General features: G+C 51.6%; 1 protein-coding gene across 1 annotated transcript in view; it reads right to left on the bottom strand.

The window, feature by feature from the left end:
* ARHGEF5 (Rho guanine nucleotide exchange factor 5) overlaps positions 1-13,364 on the bottom strand; it is a 38,614-nt gene that overhangs the window by 9,208 nt on the left and 16,042 nt on the right. The window contains exons 2-7 of the mRNA XM_019515994.1: positions 9,417-12,981; positions 5,807-5,858; positions 4,609-4,673; positions 4,044-4,306; positions 2,837-2,997; positions 1,077-1,229 (exon numbers count right to left, since the gene is read on the bottom strand). Of these exons, the coding sequence (XP_019371539.1) occupies positions 1,077-1,229; positions 2,837-2,997; positions 4,044-4,306; positions 4,609-4,673; positions 5,807-5,858; positions 9,417-12,981 (4,259 nt within the window). The remainder of the gene's footprint in view (positions 1-1,076; positions 1,230-2,836; positions 2,998-4,043; positions 4,307-4,608; positions 4,674-5,806; positions 5,859-9,416; positions 12,982-13,364) is intronic.

The raw sequence follows: 13,364 nt of genomic DNA, 5'->3' as shown, positions 1-13,364 counted from the left end.
TTTTTTTTTTTTTTTTTTTTTTTTTTTAATATGATCAAATGTCCAGAATTTTGCTCTGCTCAGCCTTAACATTTTTCCCAGCTATTCCTGGCTTGCCCTAGCAAGGAGCTGCTTGGGGCTGGGGGCAGGGCAACTGGAGGAAAGGTGTGCAGACACATGGCCAGCATGTAGCTAGGCAAGGGGGTAGGGGCAGCAAAGCAATTGGGTGCAGGTAAGTCTGTAGGGGGCAGGGTGTGGGTGTGGGGGGGCATATCTGGGGCTGCAACAGGGCAGGGGAGCCACCGGCCCCTCCAGTGAGGGCGGGAGGAGGGGCCTTCAGGGGCAGTAGGGAGCTGTGTGGCTGGCCCAGCAGCACTGAAGCCAGTGCCTGTGCTTGTGGGGGCAAGGCTAGGGGGAGCAGGGGGTGTGGGTTGGGAGTGAAGGGCACTGACAGGGCTGCTTGAGAGCGAGGGGCACCAGGGGAGATGGGGGACTGTAGATTGGGGGCGTGGGGCACTGGCAGCGCCAGGGGGTTGTGGGTCAGAAGTGAGGGGCACCAGCAGGGATGAGGGGAGGCTGCAGGTTGGGAGTGAGAGGCACCAGCATGCCCTGGTGGGGCAGGGTACTGCAGTTTGGGAGTGAGGGGCACTGGCAAGGCTGGGGGCTGTGGGTTGGGAGTGAGAGGCAGCAGCATGGCTGGTGGAGGGGGTGGTGGCTTGGGAGTGCGGGGCAAGGGAATGGGCAGGGGCAGGGCACCCACATATTGCTGTCCTCCACCACAGTCATATAATGCCCCCCTCCTCCCATGTGACAGGTGTCCTCTTTTTTGGAGCTGGAAATATGGTAACCCTAGCTCTGATACTGAAGGAACCAGGTGCTGATGAGCCCATCTCTGCCCAGTACTGACAGGGCTATGGTGCTGCACAGCCCTGCCCTCTCCCACATCAGCTGCTGTGGCATGGTGGGGACCCTCTGCCGGTCCGTGAACACCAGGAGGAGCTCTGCACCTGTTCAGCTCTCCCCTGGCTGACAAAGGGGACATATTGGTGCAGCAAAGAAGGTCAAAGGCTGGGGAGAAAGCCAAGCAGTGCTCTTACAGAAGCCTCCGGAAGGTCTGCTCCTGGTAAGTCTGATTTGTCACGTAGGGCAGATACACCCGGCGAAACTCTGGGGCATGCCTCAGGGCCACATCACACACATGGAAGGTGAACATGTCCTCCTCGAACTTCTCCTCCAGGTCAGAAAGGAAACTGCAGAGCCCCCCGGTGTTGCCATGAAAGGAAAGCGAAACAGTTATAAGCACGCAGTAGACAGCGTTGCTCAACAAAGCAAGGAGGCTTCCCTTGTTGCCATAGACATGTGTATCTTCCACGCTCAGTCCCAAATGCAGGGCTTATACATTAAGCACACCATTTCTCTTCACTTCCAGGTCTCAGAACCAAGGTTGTGGTGCTGCTTGTTTTGGTGTGAGTTTGTGTTTGGTTTGGTCCCTACCATAGGATAAATCTGGGGGCTATCCAAAAACACCATGAATAAATAAGGAAAGATTTTTTTCAGCTTCCATGGAGCCAGGGGGATCTAAGAGATTAAAACAGCAAAGATCCTGTATTGGAAAAATGTAGCAGAGAACAGAAGGAAGTTGATTAAGCTCTGCAGGAGGGAAAAAAGGGCTAAGGGCTAGGTTGGATTCAAGGTAAATTCTGAATTGAGTCAAGGTGGGATCTGCCACATGACGGCTGGGGGTTTTAGACTGCCTTGGGACTTAGTGGGTGCTGGTTTGGTCTTGTGTCTGCTTGGTGCTGGATTTGGTTCAGGTTAAGGTTTTGATCCCAGTGATTCTAATGTGTTTCAGCCAACAGTAGATCAGACCTGGGACATGGCTGATGGCCTTCTGGATGCTTTGCTCTTCTGCAATTTCTGGTTCTAGAAATGTGCCATAATTCTCAGGACTGAATGAGTATCAAGATTAGAATGACCCACTTGCCCAAAGAGGTGACAAGGATCCTTCCTGGGCAGGACTGGGTTGGACAGGACATTTGTGTCTATGGCTGGAAATAGATGGATGTGTCCCAGTACAGCTGATCTGCTTCGCTGGGCAAAACACGTCACCCACTGTCCCACTTGTTGATCCTGTGATGTATTCTCTTGGAGCTTGAGGGGCCTGGTCCTCTGCAGCCCAGGAATTCCCACACAGGATTGGGCCCCTCAAATCCTGGGAACACCTTCCTGCCTTTTCCTGCTTACTATGCACCCCAACTTGCCTTCTTTATTCAGACACACCCCAGAGATCCCAGGGACACATTTTGTTAAGCACCCCTGACTTGCCCTGCTGACCAAAACATGCCCTGGAGACCCTGGGAGTGCATCTCCCAAGGTAAACAGGAGAAGCCAGTAGGCTCTCCCAGGGCTTGAGGGGCCTGAATCTGTGCAGAAACTACAGGAGTGTACAGAATCAGGCCCCTCAATCCCCTGAGCCCTTGCCCTGGATGGCTGGAGACTGCAGGCAGTTCTGGGCTGCCCAGGCTCTCCCACCATAAAGCATACACACTCATCACAATAAAGCAGCACAAATAATTGCTACCATCCATCACAGCCACAAATTTGGGCATTTTGTAGTGCGGCAAAAGGTATGAACATCTATTTACTTTTGCTTTTGCCGCCATAAAAGTTTTTGTGGTGGTACAAAGGCAAGGAAAGGTGATGTTTGTTTCTCCTCTGCATCCAGCCTGTGGCTAGAGGAACATGCAGAGTAAAGACAACGGGACTACAGATTTTACAGCTCTGTGTTTCATCTCTCTGGGTTCAACCTGTGCTTCACAGAGGGTGCTGGCCTTTGAAGCCAAAGATCAGGACCCACCTGGCACTAACGTCACGCACATCCTGGAGGCGAGAGAAAAGCCACTGGCGTTCTTGATTGGAAAGGACTGCCTGGAGCTCAGGTGATCGTTGGAAGTGATCCACTGCCACGTTCAAACTGCGAAGGTATGAAGCCTCAGACATGATCAACTCAAACTTGGCCTGTGGGAAAGAAGAGGGGAAAGAGCAGAATGTCAGGACAGCAAGATTGGCTGGGAACTATCTGGGTGGGATGAGGGAACAGAGGGCAATGGAGGGGCAGAGCTCTGGAAGCTTCTTGCCTGGCATCATGGGCCGTGGGTTGATTCCTGAGGTAGAGATTACCAAGGTCCCCCTACCTGAGCGCTGGCAGAAGATGGACATTTTGAACAATGAGGGCAGGGAGGGCCGGGGGTAGGCAGGCCAGCAGGGAGAAACGGGGATGTCAGTCCTTTCTGACACTATCTATCCATCTGACTGGTTGGAAGAATGAGCCTGTTGGGGAGCAGGGTCCCTTTTCCCCTCCAGAAATTCCCCCTTTCTTTGTGCTCTTTTCCCAGATGGCCCTTTCTTATGAGGCTCCAGATCTCCCTAGGCCTTCCCATGCTCATCCCTCTTATTCCTTCATTAGATTACCCAAATTTCCCCCAAATCCTCCTTTTCTCCCCACTTCCCCAGGATACTTGTCTCCCCTCCTGTACTCTCTACTCCCATGTGCCACTTCTCTGAATCCTCCTGCCCATGTCCTCTGGTTCTCGTATGCACATGAGCCAACACTGGATTCCTGCATGCCTTTTCAGAGCAATCACAGCCTCTTGTGAGTTAGCCTGTGCAATGTTTTAGGATTCCTTCCCCTCTCTGACTTCTTCTTGGTCTACCTTCAGACTTCTTCCCCTTGCTGTATTGTGTACCATACTTCTACATCCCTGCTTCAATCCCCTTTTTGCTTTCTTAAAACAAGCTTCTGTGTTCCACCAACCTGTCCCTCATCCTTTGATGCACCTTCTCCTCACTCTGCTAGATTCTTTTAAGCTCACATACATTGGTACCAAACCTCCCTTTGTCCTTAACACACACAACTGACCATTTCTCTTTTTCTGCAGTGCTACCTGTATTAGTCCATCTTCATTCCTGCATCATGTATTCCTGCTATCCAATGCATCCATCTCCCTGCGATGCCCTCCCTGGCAAATTTCCCCATCCACCTGTCTCCAGCCTTCCTCCCGTACCTCTTGTAGCTTCTGATCTTCACGGGACATGTTCATTAGCATCCTGCTCCCTCGGACCATGGGGATGTCCTGCCAGAGAGATGCATTGGACGAAACAGAGAGGCGCTGCAGATACGAGTCCTGTGGACAGAGCACTTTCCTCCGTAACCTTGGGGAGTTGGGAGAGCTCAGTTCTATGTCCTCTGCCAAAGAATCTGCTCTCTTCTGGCTCTGAATTGCTTTGTTCAGAGCCACATCACTGTACTCCTGGTAGAGTAACCTTGCTGTGGAGAGACAGCTGCAAGTCACATACGCACTAAAACAGAGACTTCCCCCCTTCCCTCTAATCTCCCTATGAGGAGAGCATTCTACTGCTGTCTCTTAGTCTAACAGATGAACATGTCTAGGCCTGTGTTGTTTAAAATGCTCCTGTCACCAGCATAACTCACCACATCTCTGATCACATTGCAGGGTACACGTTATATTGCCTTCTCTGTTCACTCCCCTCTAATAAGAGGCCCTGGAGCCTCTATCAATTAAGCTCACTGGGGTTTTCAGCCCCAGCACTTAGGCAGGAGGTACTTACAGGAGTTGATCAGTTTTGAATGTCGGTGCCTGAACTGCTCCCTTGTGTCTATGGGTTTCTTCTCCCTGTCGGGGAAGAGAAGATTTAGTAAGCAAAGGGGGCAGGAGACAGGGAGAAATGCTGCATGGGGTGTGACTTATCCAGATGTCAGTAACTTGTCTGATACAACCAGGACTTCTCACTCTGCCAGTCTTGGGGCCTGCATTCCTTACTGTGACTGCCCAGGCCATAATTGCCATGATGAAAATCTGGCAGTCAAGAGAGACAAATTCTCCTCCTGCCCCTTGGGGGCAGAGGTCCCCACTGCACAAGATGAAGGTGAGGCCTGGGCCGCTGCATCAGAGAGCATTCTACTCTGCCACCTTGTTGTTCGGCCCCTTAAGAATCACTCCTTGGTATAAGGAAGGAGTGGGCAAAATCTGGCCCATGGTCCTGATCTGGCCCGCCAAGCAATTTTGTATGGCTTGCAGTGGGTCCCTCAGTCCCACCCAGCTCAGGTGTGGAGGGCAGCCCAGGTTGTAGTGCACGCAGTTGGTCCTGCTACCCTGAGGTGCACAGTGGGAATGGGGCGGCATGGCAGCCAGACTTGCTTCCCAGTAGCCCCAGCAACAGCAGCTCCTTCCAGCTGCCGCTGCTGGACCCAGCCCCACTTCTTGGGCACTCCAGATCATCTGCCCTGAACCCACCACTGGGGGCTGGGACTCACATGGGCAGGTCTCACAGCCTGGCAGATGGGACTGTGGGTGGGTGGGGAGTGGTGTACGATGGGCAGGCGGGGCTGGGATTGCGGGGCCATGACAGCATGGGGCTGGGACCCAGAGCAGAGCTGCAATCCACTCCCTGCACATCCCTGCAATAGGCGCCGGTTTGGTGGGCAGGAGTAGAGGGGAGCAGATCATAGCTCTGCCTTGAGTCCCAGCCCCACGCTGTCACCACCCCACAATCCCAGAATTGCTCACATGTCCTGCTCCTGAATGCCACTGCCCACACACCCACAGCTCCGACCCAGCCATCTGGCCAAGCACAAAGCACAGCCACTTAGGGAGTTTTGGTGAGCTGTAATGGCAAGGGCATGGGGTACTGACCCGGCCCACAACAGCTCATCAAAACTCCCTAAGTGGCCCTTGGGCTCAAAAAATTGCCCACCCCAGTCTAAAGGGACAGCTGCTTGAAGCACAGAGGCCTATGGAAGACTCACCGGAGTAGAACCGTTTCTGAGCTGACTGGCTGGACTCTGGGTGCTTCCTCCTCTGAAAAGACAAGAGAGGTTGCTGCAAGTGAGACAAGCAGAGCAACATGGCACAGAGCCAGCCTTCACAACATGGCCCAGCCCAGGTAATACAGTGGAAGCAGGATCATTCATATCCAAGTGGTTCACAACTTGCTTGATTTGCAGCAGGTAGTCAAATGAAACATGAGTTGCCCAGCTACAGCTTTTACTTCAAAGAGCGAGGCTTCTCCACTCAGCTGGAGCTCATTGGCTCTGAAACTTCCTGGCTTTAATAATCCTTGGCACCTACATGCACACAAGGCTCACTGACTAAGCATTATGAAAGACACATCTACAGCCCAACAAATGAAGGGAAGCCCTACACTTTTCTGTAGGGACTCTGGCCATTGTGGGCTTTGATTGCCTGACTTGCAGATCGTTTTCCCTACTCTCTCCCCAGGAAGGCCAAATCACTAGCCAGAGACTGGTTTTGGTGCGCAAACAAAAACTGGAGCCCCAGTAGAAATAGTTACTTCTTAGGTTTGATGTTTAGAGATACTGACTTCCCACAGGCTTCCCATGAGGACTAACTATGGACGTGAGTCCCCAACACTTCTCAAAAATGGTTCATGCAGTCCTGCATGCCTGCAGGTCTAGTGCAGAGATGTCCAACCAGTGGCCTGAGGGCCATATAGAGCTTGAGAGAGGTTAACCTGCAGGGCTAGTCAGCATGCCTCCAGCACCCAGGGGTGAACACCCCTGCCATTTACCCCATCATCCCTCTTGGGGTCTTTGGTTGACCCTGTTGACTCAAATCAGCATCAGGGGAAAAAGGGGTTGGGTGGGCAGAACAGCGATGTTCACCCTTGGATTCTGGAGCTGCACCAATACAACAGCTTGTGTAGCTGCACTAATAAGCCACTGCCAGAGGCGGATCATCTGCCTCATGAGAAGCTGCGTGATCTGCAATGATCCTGGTTTTCTCTGATAAAAAAATTCCCAATTTTCAGATTAAAAATAGTAACCCAAAACCTACATTTTTCCATGATTAAAATGAAACACCACTATAATACACACACACACACACACACACACACACACACACACACACACACACACACACACACACACACACACACACGGCAGGTGTGGGAATGTGTCAGGGGACTCCTCATGGAGTTCAGGTCTCTGGACATCACTTCTTCAGGTGGCTGGGCTTGCACACTATATATATAGTGGTGTTTCATTCTAATCATGGAAAAATGTGGATTTTGTGTTACTTTTTTTAATTCGAAATTTGGGGATTTTTTTTAATCGGAGAAAACCAGTATCTCTACTGATCTAGATGCAACCCACAGGGGTGACCTACCTGGAAACTGCATGCATGCATGTACACATGCACTCTTTCAATCAGTTTCTCCCTCTTTAAAATGGGGGAAATATTTGCCTCTTTGGTACAGCTGTGCTAGAGACTTAGCTAAATACTGAGGAAAGCGGGCACAGAGTAAAGGTAAGTAAGCAGAGAACTCAAAAGAGTGTAGTGCATGGGGCTGGGAAAGGAGACTTTTGTTGCTCCTTCCATTTCAAAGATAAAAATTGATGAGTTTGCAATATTTGAAGCCATTTCGGTTCAAATGTATGACATTTCCCTGAATCCCAATGCCTGCGGAATGTGAAAGAAAAAATACAAAATGAGTTGAGGGGGAAAAAGATTTGTCCAGCAAGCTATGAATTTCACACAGCCATTTTCTTATATCTGGTTCTATAAGATAATGGTAATGGCCACATCCTCCCACAGACAAGATAGATACACTATTGACTAGTGCAAGGCTGCTCAAGATCTGGCCAATCATACTGCATCACCTGGCAGCAGTAGCTCTGCTCCCCTGCTGCCAGATCTCCAGACCCACGGGGAGCTTTAGGGCCTGAACACTGGGTTCGGCACCTGATCCTAATGCGCAGAACCAGTTGGAGCACTGAGCCCCAGGGCCCAATCTCAGTGTGGGGGGCTGGGAGAGGGTGGTGCCAGCCCCTCAGGATCCAATCCTGGCACAAAGGGTGGAAGTGGGCAGCACTAGCTCCCTAGGACTCAATCCTGATGCAATGGGCAGGAAAGGAGTAGTGCCAGGCTCTAGGGCCCAATCTGGCCTGCAGATGGGCTCTGGGGCACTCCTTTGGCTTGTTGAGCCAAGAGATTGAGCCCCACTGGGCTACCAGGATGTTGGAAGATTTAGACTTGAAACTAAGTCATGAGTTTGTAGTTTCTGCCCAAATCAGGGCTCAAGCTATGACAGATCAATGTTCTGATGTGTCTCAAACTGTACTCTTGTTAAATATCCCTTCATAGGCTCAGTATGAGACCTGAAGGGACCCAGATCACACTAAACAGCTCTCAGACTGTCTGTGAAAGGCAACAGCATGCAGGACAGGATATCTGAAATCTCACCAACTGTATTGCTCTTATTGTCAGGAAGCATGTGCACTACAGGTTTCTCTCACTTTATGAAGGTTCACAAATTCACTGTTATGCAATGATCCTTTTTATGCCAAAAATTCATTATATGCAAGGTAAATTCACTCTTATGCGATCAGTGTGATGGAAGCCAGCAGTCAGCTGTGTTGTGTGGTGCATTGTGGGCAGTGACACCATAAGCAGAGGAAGAAAAAATTATTTTGGCAGGGGGGAGTGGGGGCTGAGCTGGGTAGTGGTGCCTGGGCCAGGCTGGAGCACTGGCCCCTGAAGCTTGGCCCAGTCTGGCCCCATCAGCACAGCGCCCTGGGAGCCATGAAGCCGCCTGGCAGCAGCACCTACAGCCACTGCTCAGGGGAGTTGGTGCCCGCACTGCTGGCACTGCAGCTGTGCTTGTGTGTACTGTCTGCTGTTGGTAAGTAGCAAAATTGTCTTGTAAAAGTGATAAAATGGGCCTGGGGGTCAGTACAGCTGAGGTCTTGGAACTATCCCTATCTGTCACATTGTAAAGTGGGTTCCCTTTATGCAAATTCAAGTTATGCATCATTTTCCAGGAACAATGTACAGCGTAAAGTGAGGGAAACGTGTATTTCCTTAACATTGGCTTATTGCTCTGACTGCAGTGAAATGGTATGGCCACCCAGTGGCAGTAAATGATGTGATGAGAATTTCTACATTTCATATGAGGATCTCCTGTGAAGCAGGAGCGGGAGGACTGCATATAAAGGAACAGGGCCCGAGCTCTGACTGTGGGCAGGCGTGGGAAGAAGGAAGTGAAGAAAGCAGGGAAGGGAGAGTGGGAGGATATTCTGGACAGAGAACGGGAAGAGATGAATAGGAGCTGGGTGTGTAGTTGGCGTTTGCTGCTCAGACCAGAGAGCAGGGTTGGTGGTAGACGGGAGAGGGCAGGACTGGGGAGCACTAACAGAGCTGTGGGGAACCCTGGACTGGGCTATCAGAGGGTGACAGGGCAGGACTGGGATGCACTTGCACAGCTGTGTGAGGGTAATACTGATGGTGAGGTCAGCCAAACATTTTTGATAGGTGCTCTCAACCCCTCACAACTGTTTCATACTGGGATTAGAATTTGGGGGGCAAATTCGGGAAGAGAAGGAAAAGGAAACTCACCATGATGCAAGCTGTCTGCCAGTCCCGAGACCCGCTTCAAGCCCTGCCGGTGCCAGTCTTTGCTTTTTGCTCGGAGTTTAACCAAGACTTTCTGCTCTGGCATCTCTACCCTGATGACTTTTTTTTCTGGACAACTCGATGACTTTTCCAAGGGCATGTGCCTAGTCACTTCCTCCGCCTGCTGAGCCAGCGAGGGGAGCAACTCTCCCTGCCCGACCACCCTATGTCTGCATGGCCTCATACCCTCTGCTGTCTTCATAATGGCAGCAGGAGTGGGAGTGCTCCTGGTATCTTCTCCAGTGGTGCTATCCAGTTGTTGGTCCCACAGTGGCTCCCCTGTGACTGGTTTTTGTCGGTATAGGGTCCTGATGGTTGGTGGGGATGGAGGGCTGAACTGTAGAAAATGGATTGGGTTGGTGAATGCTAGGGCTGGAAGTGGTTGTACCAAATTTCTGGGCAGAGTGTCTCTAGGTGTTCTCTGGGCTCTCGGCAAGGCTGTGGGGACACAGTCTGGGGGGGATTTTCCATCGTGCATTTCCACCGCTGCACGGCTGTCATCAGAGCACACCTCTGAGACCTCATTTCCACACATTGGAAAATCTGAGTTCCTAGCCAACAGGCTTGCCTGCAAGTCACTGGTGGCCCCCACATCCTGTCTCCTTGAGTCCCTGAAATCTTGATGGAGCTTCATCATCTCCTCTTTCTTGGTCATGAGGGGCTGCTTCTCCACTCCATCACCTCTGTTGAAGTCAGAGGCTGAACCAAGGTTGTCGTCCTCAGGCACAGAGACTACAGTTTGCATGGGGTGACTGGCACTAGGATCAGTGCCTGGTAAGTGGTCACAGTCTGGTGTATAGGCTAGAGATGGATTGGACCTGGGTATGGGAAGCAATGGTGGGTCAGTGTCAAGTATAAGGGCAGGGGGGCTGGTATCAGACTCAAGGGCTGAGGACTGGGTAGAGTCAGTCACAGGGGATGGAGGCTGGGGAAGTGGGGTAACATCAGGGTCAGGAGCTAGGGGAAGGCTGGTGTCATGCACTAGAGATGGTGGCTGTCCTTGCTGGTCCATGGCAAAGACCACTGTTTCTTCAGAGGGCTGGAAGACAGTGTTTGGGGCCTCGAGGGTCCTGGATATAGCCTCTTCCAAGTCTGGGCTCGAATGAGACTGATCTAATGAAGGGCTATGTTGTACTGCATGATCCATGTTTGCTCCTGTTTCCTTTCCCTGGAAAACAAAGATTCTGGAGTGCGACTTTTGGGGCTGCTGGAGGTTTTCCTGACAGGTCAATGGTGCAGGAGCCCCGTCTAGTGTTTGGGGTGATTCCAGGGGTACCGAATCTGCAGGGGAAGGGGTGGGTTCTGTGCACTTGCCATCCTTGGTCGGGCTGTGCCCAGAAGGGGGATGTCTGGAAGCTGTGAAGAAGGAAGTTTGGGTGCCAGGCTCTTCATGAAGGGCTTTGTCAGAGGTAACCAGCCTCTGGGGAGTCTGGGCATCTACTGTGCTGGCAGATGCTGGGGCTCCTTCACCAGGCACCACGTCCAGCAGACAGGAAGCCTGCTTAGTCATCTCCTGCTTTGTTTGGTCAGCTCTTTTCTCACCACCACCCTCCTGAGTTAGATCAGTGGGTGCTGCTGCCACGCTGAGATCTGAGGGTGAGGCTGGAGTGAGATCCTGATGTCTGGGAATCTCTGGGCTTTCTGCAACAAGATGGAGATCTGTAGGGCTAGGTGACTCTACCTTTTTAGCATCAGAAAAAAGATGCATGGGCCTGGAAGAGTCCAGATTCTCTGCACCTCTGGGGGATATTGCTTCTCCACTGAAGGGCATATCTCCTCCATCAGCAAAGCTCTGGTCTGGCCTGTCTCCACTGCAGTGACAGTCCTTGCTGTTGCTGGTTCTGTCATCCTGAGTGGTTTCTCCACAGTCTTGGCTGCTAATAGAAATGCAGCTAGAAGTGCCAGAGATCCCTGGGCCTTCCAGTTGCTCAGAGATGTGGCAGGTGTGGGAATGTGTCAGGGGACTCCTGCTCACGGGGCTCAGATCACCAGACATCACTTCTTCAGGCTGGGCTTCTGCCCAGGCCTTTGACAATATACCCTCACACAGGAGCTGCCCTTGGGAGACAGGTTCCTCAGAAGGAAGGGCTGGTCCTATCCCCTCAGCCAAAGAAATGCTGTCTCCCAAACTGTGGAGATCCACTTTGGGCTGGGAGACTAAATGTGTCCTTGGACTCAATACTTGCAGTGGAGCCTCTATCTCCACTGTTTCCCCCCCTGGCTCCTGGCCCACGTTATTCCATCCTCCATCCTCCCCATTTTTCAACTCCTGTTCTGGTGAGTCCATATCAGGCTGCTCCTCCTCTCCCAGCATTTGCTCCTGCAACTCTGTCTGCTTCAGTTCAGGCTCCTCTTTCATCTCCCCCTGCTCTGGCTCCTCATGCTGGGACTCATCCACCTCTTCCATATTTTCTGCAGCAGTCCTTGCCTGGGAGATGCTTTGTCTTGGTGATTCAGTATTACTGCCTTCTACTCTACCATGGTCTTCCTCCTCCTTTTGGGGGCAGGGTTCTATAGGACCAGAGGGACTTTGCTTAGAAACCATTTCCACTCCCTGATCTGAGATTGAAGAATTGCTCCCTATCTCTCCTTCTGTGTTTTCCCCAGTCAATTGTGTCTTTCCCTGGCTGTTCCCCGAGAAAGTGTGAGGTGGGTGATGTGGAGAGGAAGGATCTTCCCCTCCCTGGAATTCTTGGCCCTTGTCACCATTATCCATACAAGGCTTGGGTGTCATCCTGCCCACTGTCTCTGTCCCAGGAAAAGGGTCCTCACCTATTGCTTCTTTTGCCCTTGGTAAAGGATCATTGCTGATCCCACTTACGGCCTCTGTCTGCTTCAGGGGCTCCCTCATAATACCATCATGCAAAGGCTCAGTCTTGTAACAACCCTCTGAAATGGTCTTACACACCAGGAAATGTTTGGTGGCTGGTTCCCTCTGATCACAAACAGTTTCTGCCGCAGAGCTTTCCTCATGCTGTACCTGGGGGACAGCATCAAGAGATGCCCAGACCTGTGCCTGGTCCTGAGGACATTTAACATGGGTGTCTAGGGTAGGGCTTGGCACCCCCACAACTGGGTTGGGAGAGGAAGAATACTGGCTGCTTTCAGGGTGTTCTAACTTTCCCTGGTCAGAGTTCAAAGGCTGGACCCATTTCTCCTTCTCCAGTGGAGTCGTCTCTAGTACTGTAGGATCTCCCTCCCGCTCCAGGAATCCTTCCCAGTGCCTGACATCTCCCTCCTCTGGTTCCAGCTCTGCTGGCACTTCTTCCACAGGGTTGGGGGATCTGTCCCACATCTCTGCTGCTTGCTCAGCAGAAAGGAGGCTCACAGGGTCCTGGGGAATGAGGGCAGAGGCAGAAAGCCCAATGCACATCATGACAGACTCAGTGGTGGTATGTTGTCCCCTTCCGGATGGCAGAGGTTCAGGGCTTTCTTTGCTGGGGCTGCTGGTTCCTGGGGAAGCCAGGCTTCCCTCACTGGTCTCTTCAGACTCCATCAGTGAGACATGCTGTGAACAAGAAACACACATTTGGTATCATCAAGTGGCTTTGTTGGAAATTGAGCTGATTGGCCCCAAAATCTTTAAACTTAGAAGTTACTGTAGTTAGGGGCAGGGGGGAAACAAACTTGTACCCCCACATAAAGGAAATAGTTGGGAAAGAGAAGCATTAAGGGTGGGGGTCCAAAACAAATTAGATTTGAGTTCAATTTGTGATAAACCAACAAAACAAAGCAGTCAGTCCTATCTGGGACTGCAGCAGCAAAGACTCTTGGGCAGAGAGTTGTTGGTCCCTTCTCTTATGGTCCACCCTGGAGAACCTGGGGGTTGGTTTTGGTCCTCTCAACACCGGAAGCCAACAAACAGGTGGATGTTCAGAGAACAAAATGACC

This window comes from Gavialis gangeticus, unplaced genomic scaffold (genome assembly GCF_001723915.1).
Source record: "Gavialis gangeticus isolate Ggan-Ray unplaced genomic scaffold, GavGan_comp1, whole genome shotgun sequence".
In the NCBI taxonomy this organism is placed as follows: Eukaryota; Metazoa; Chordata; order Crocodylia; family Gavialidae; genus Gavialis; species Gavialis gangeticus.
Note: the sequence above shows the minus strand (reverse complement) of the source record. Positions and strands in the feature narration are given on the sequence as shown.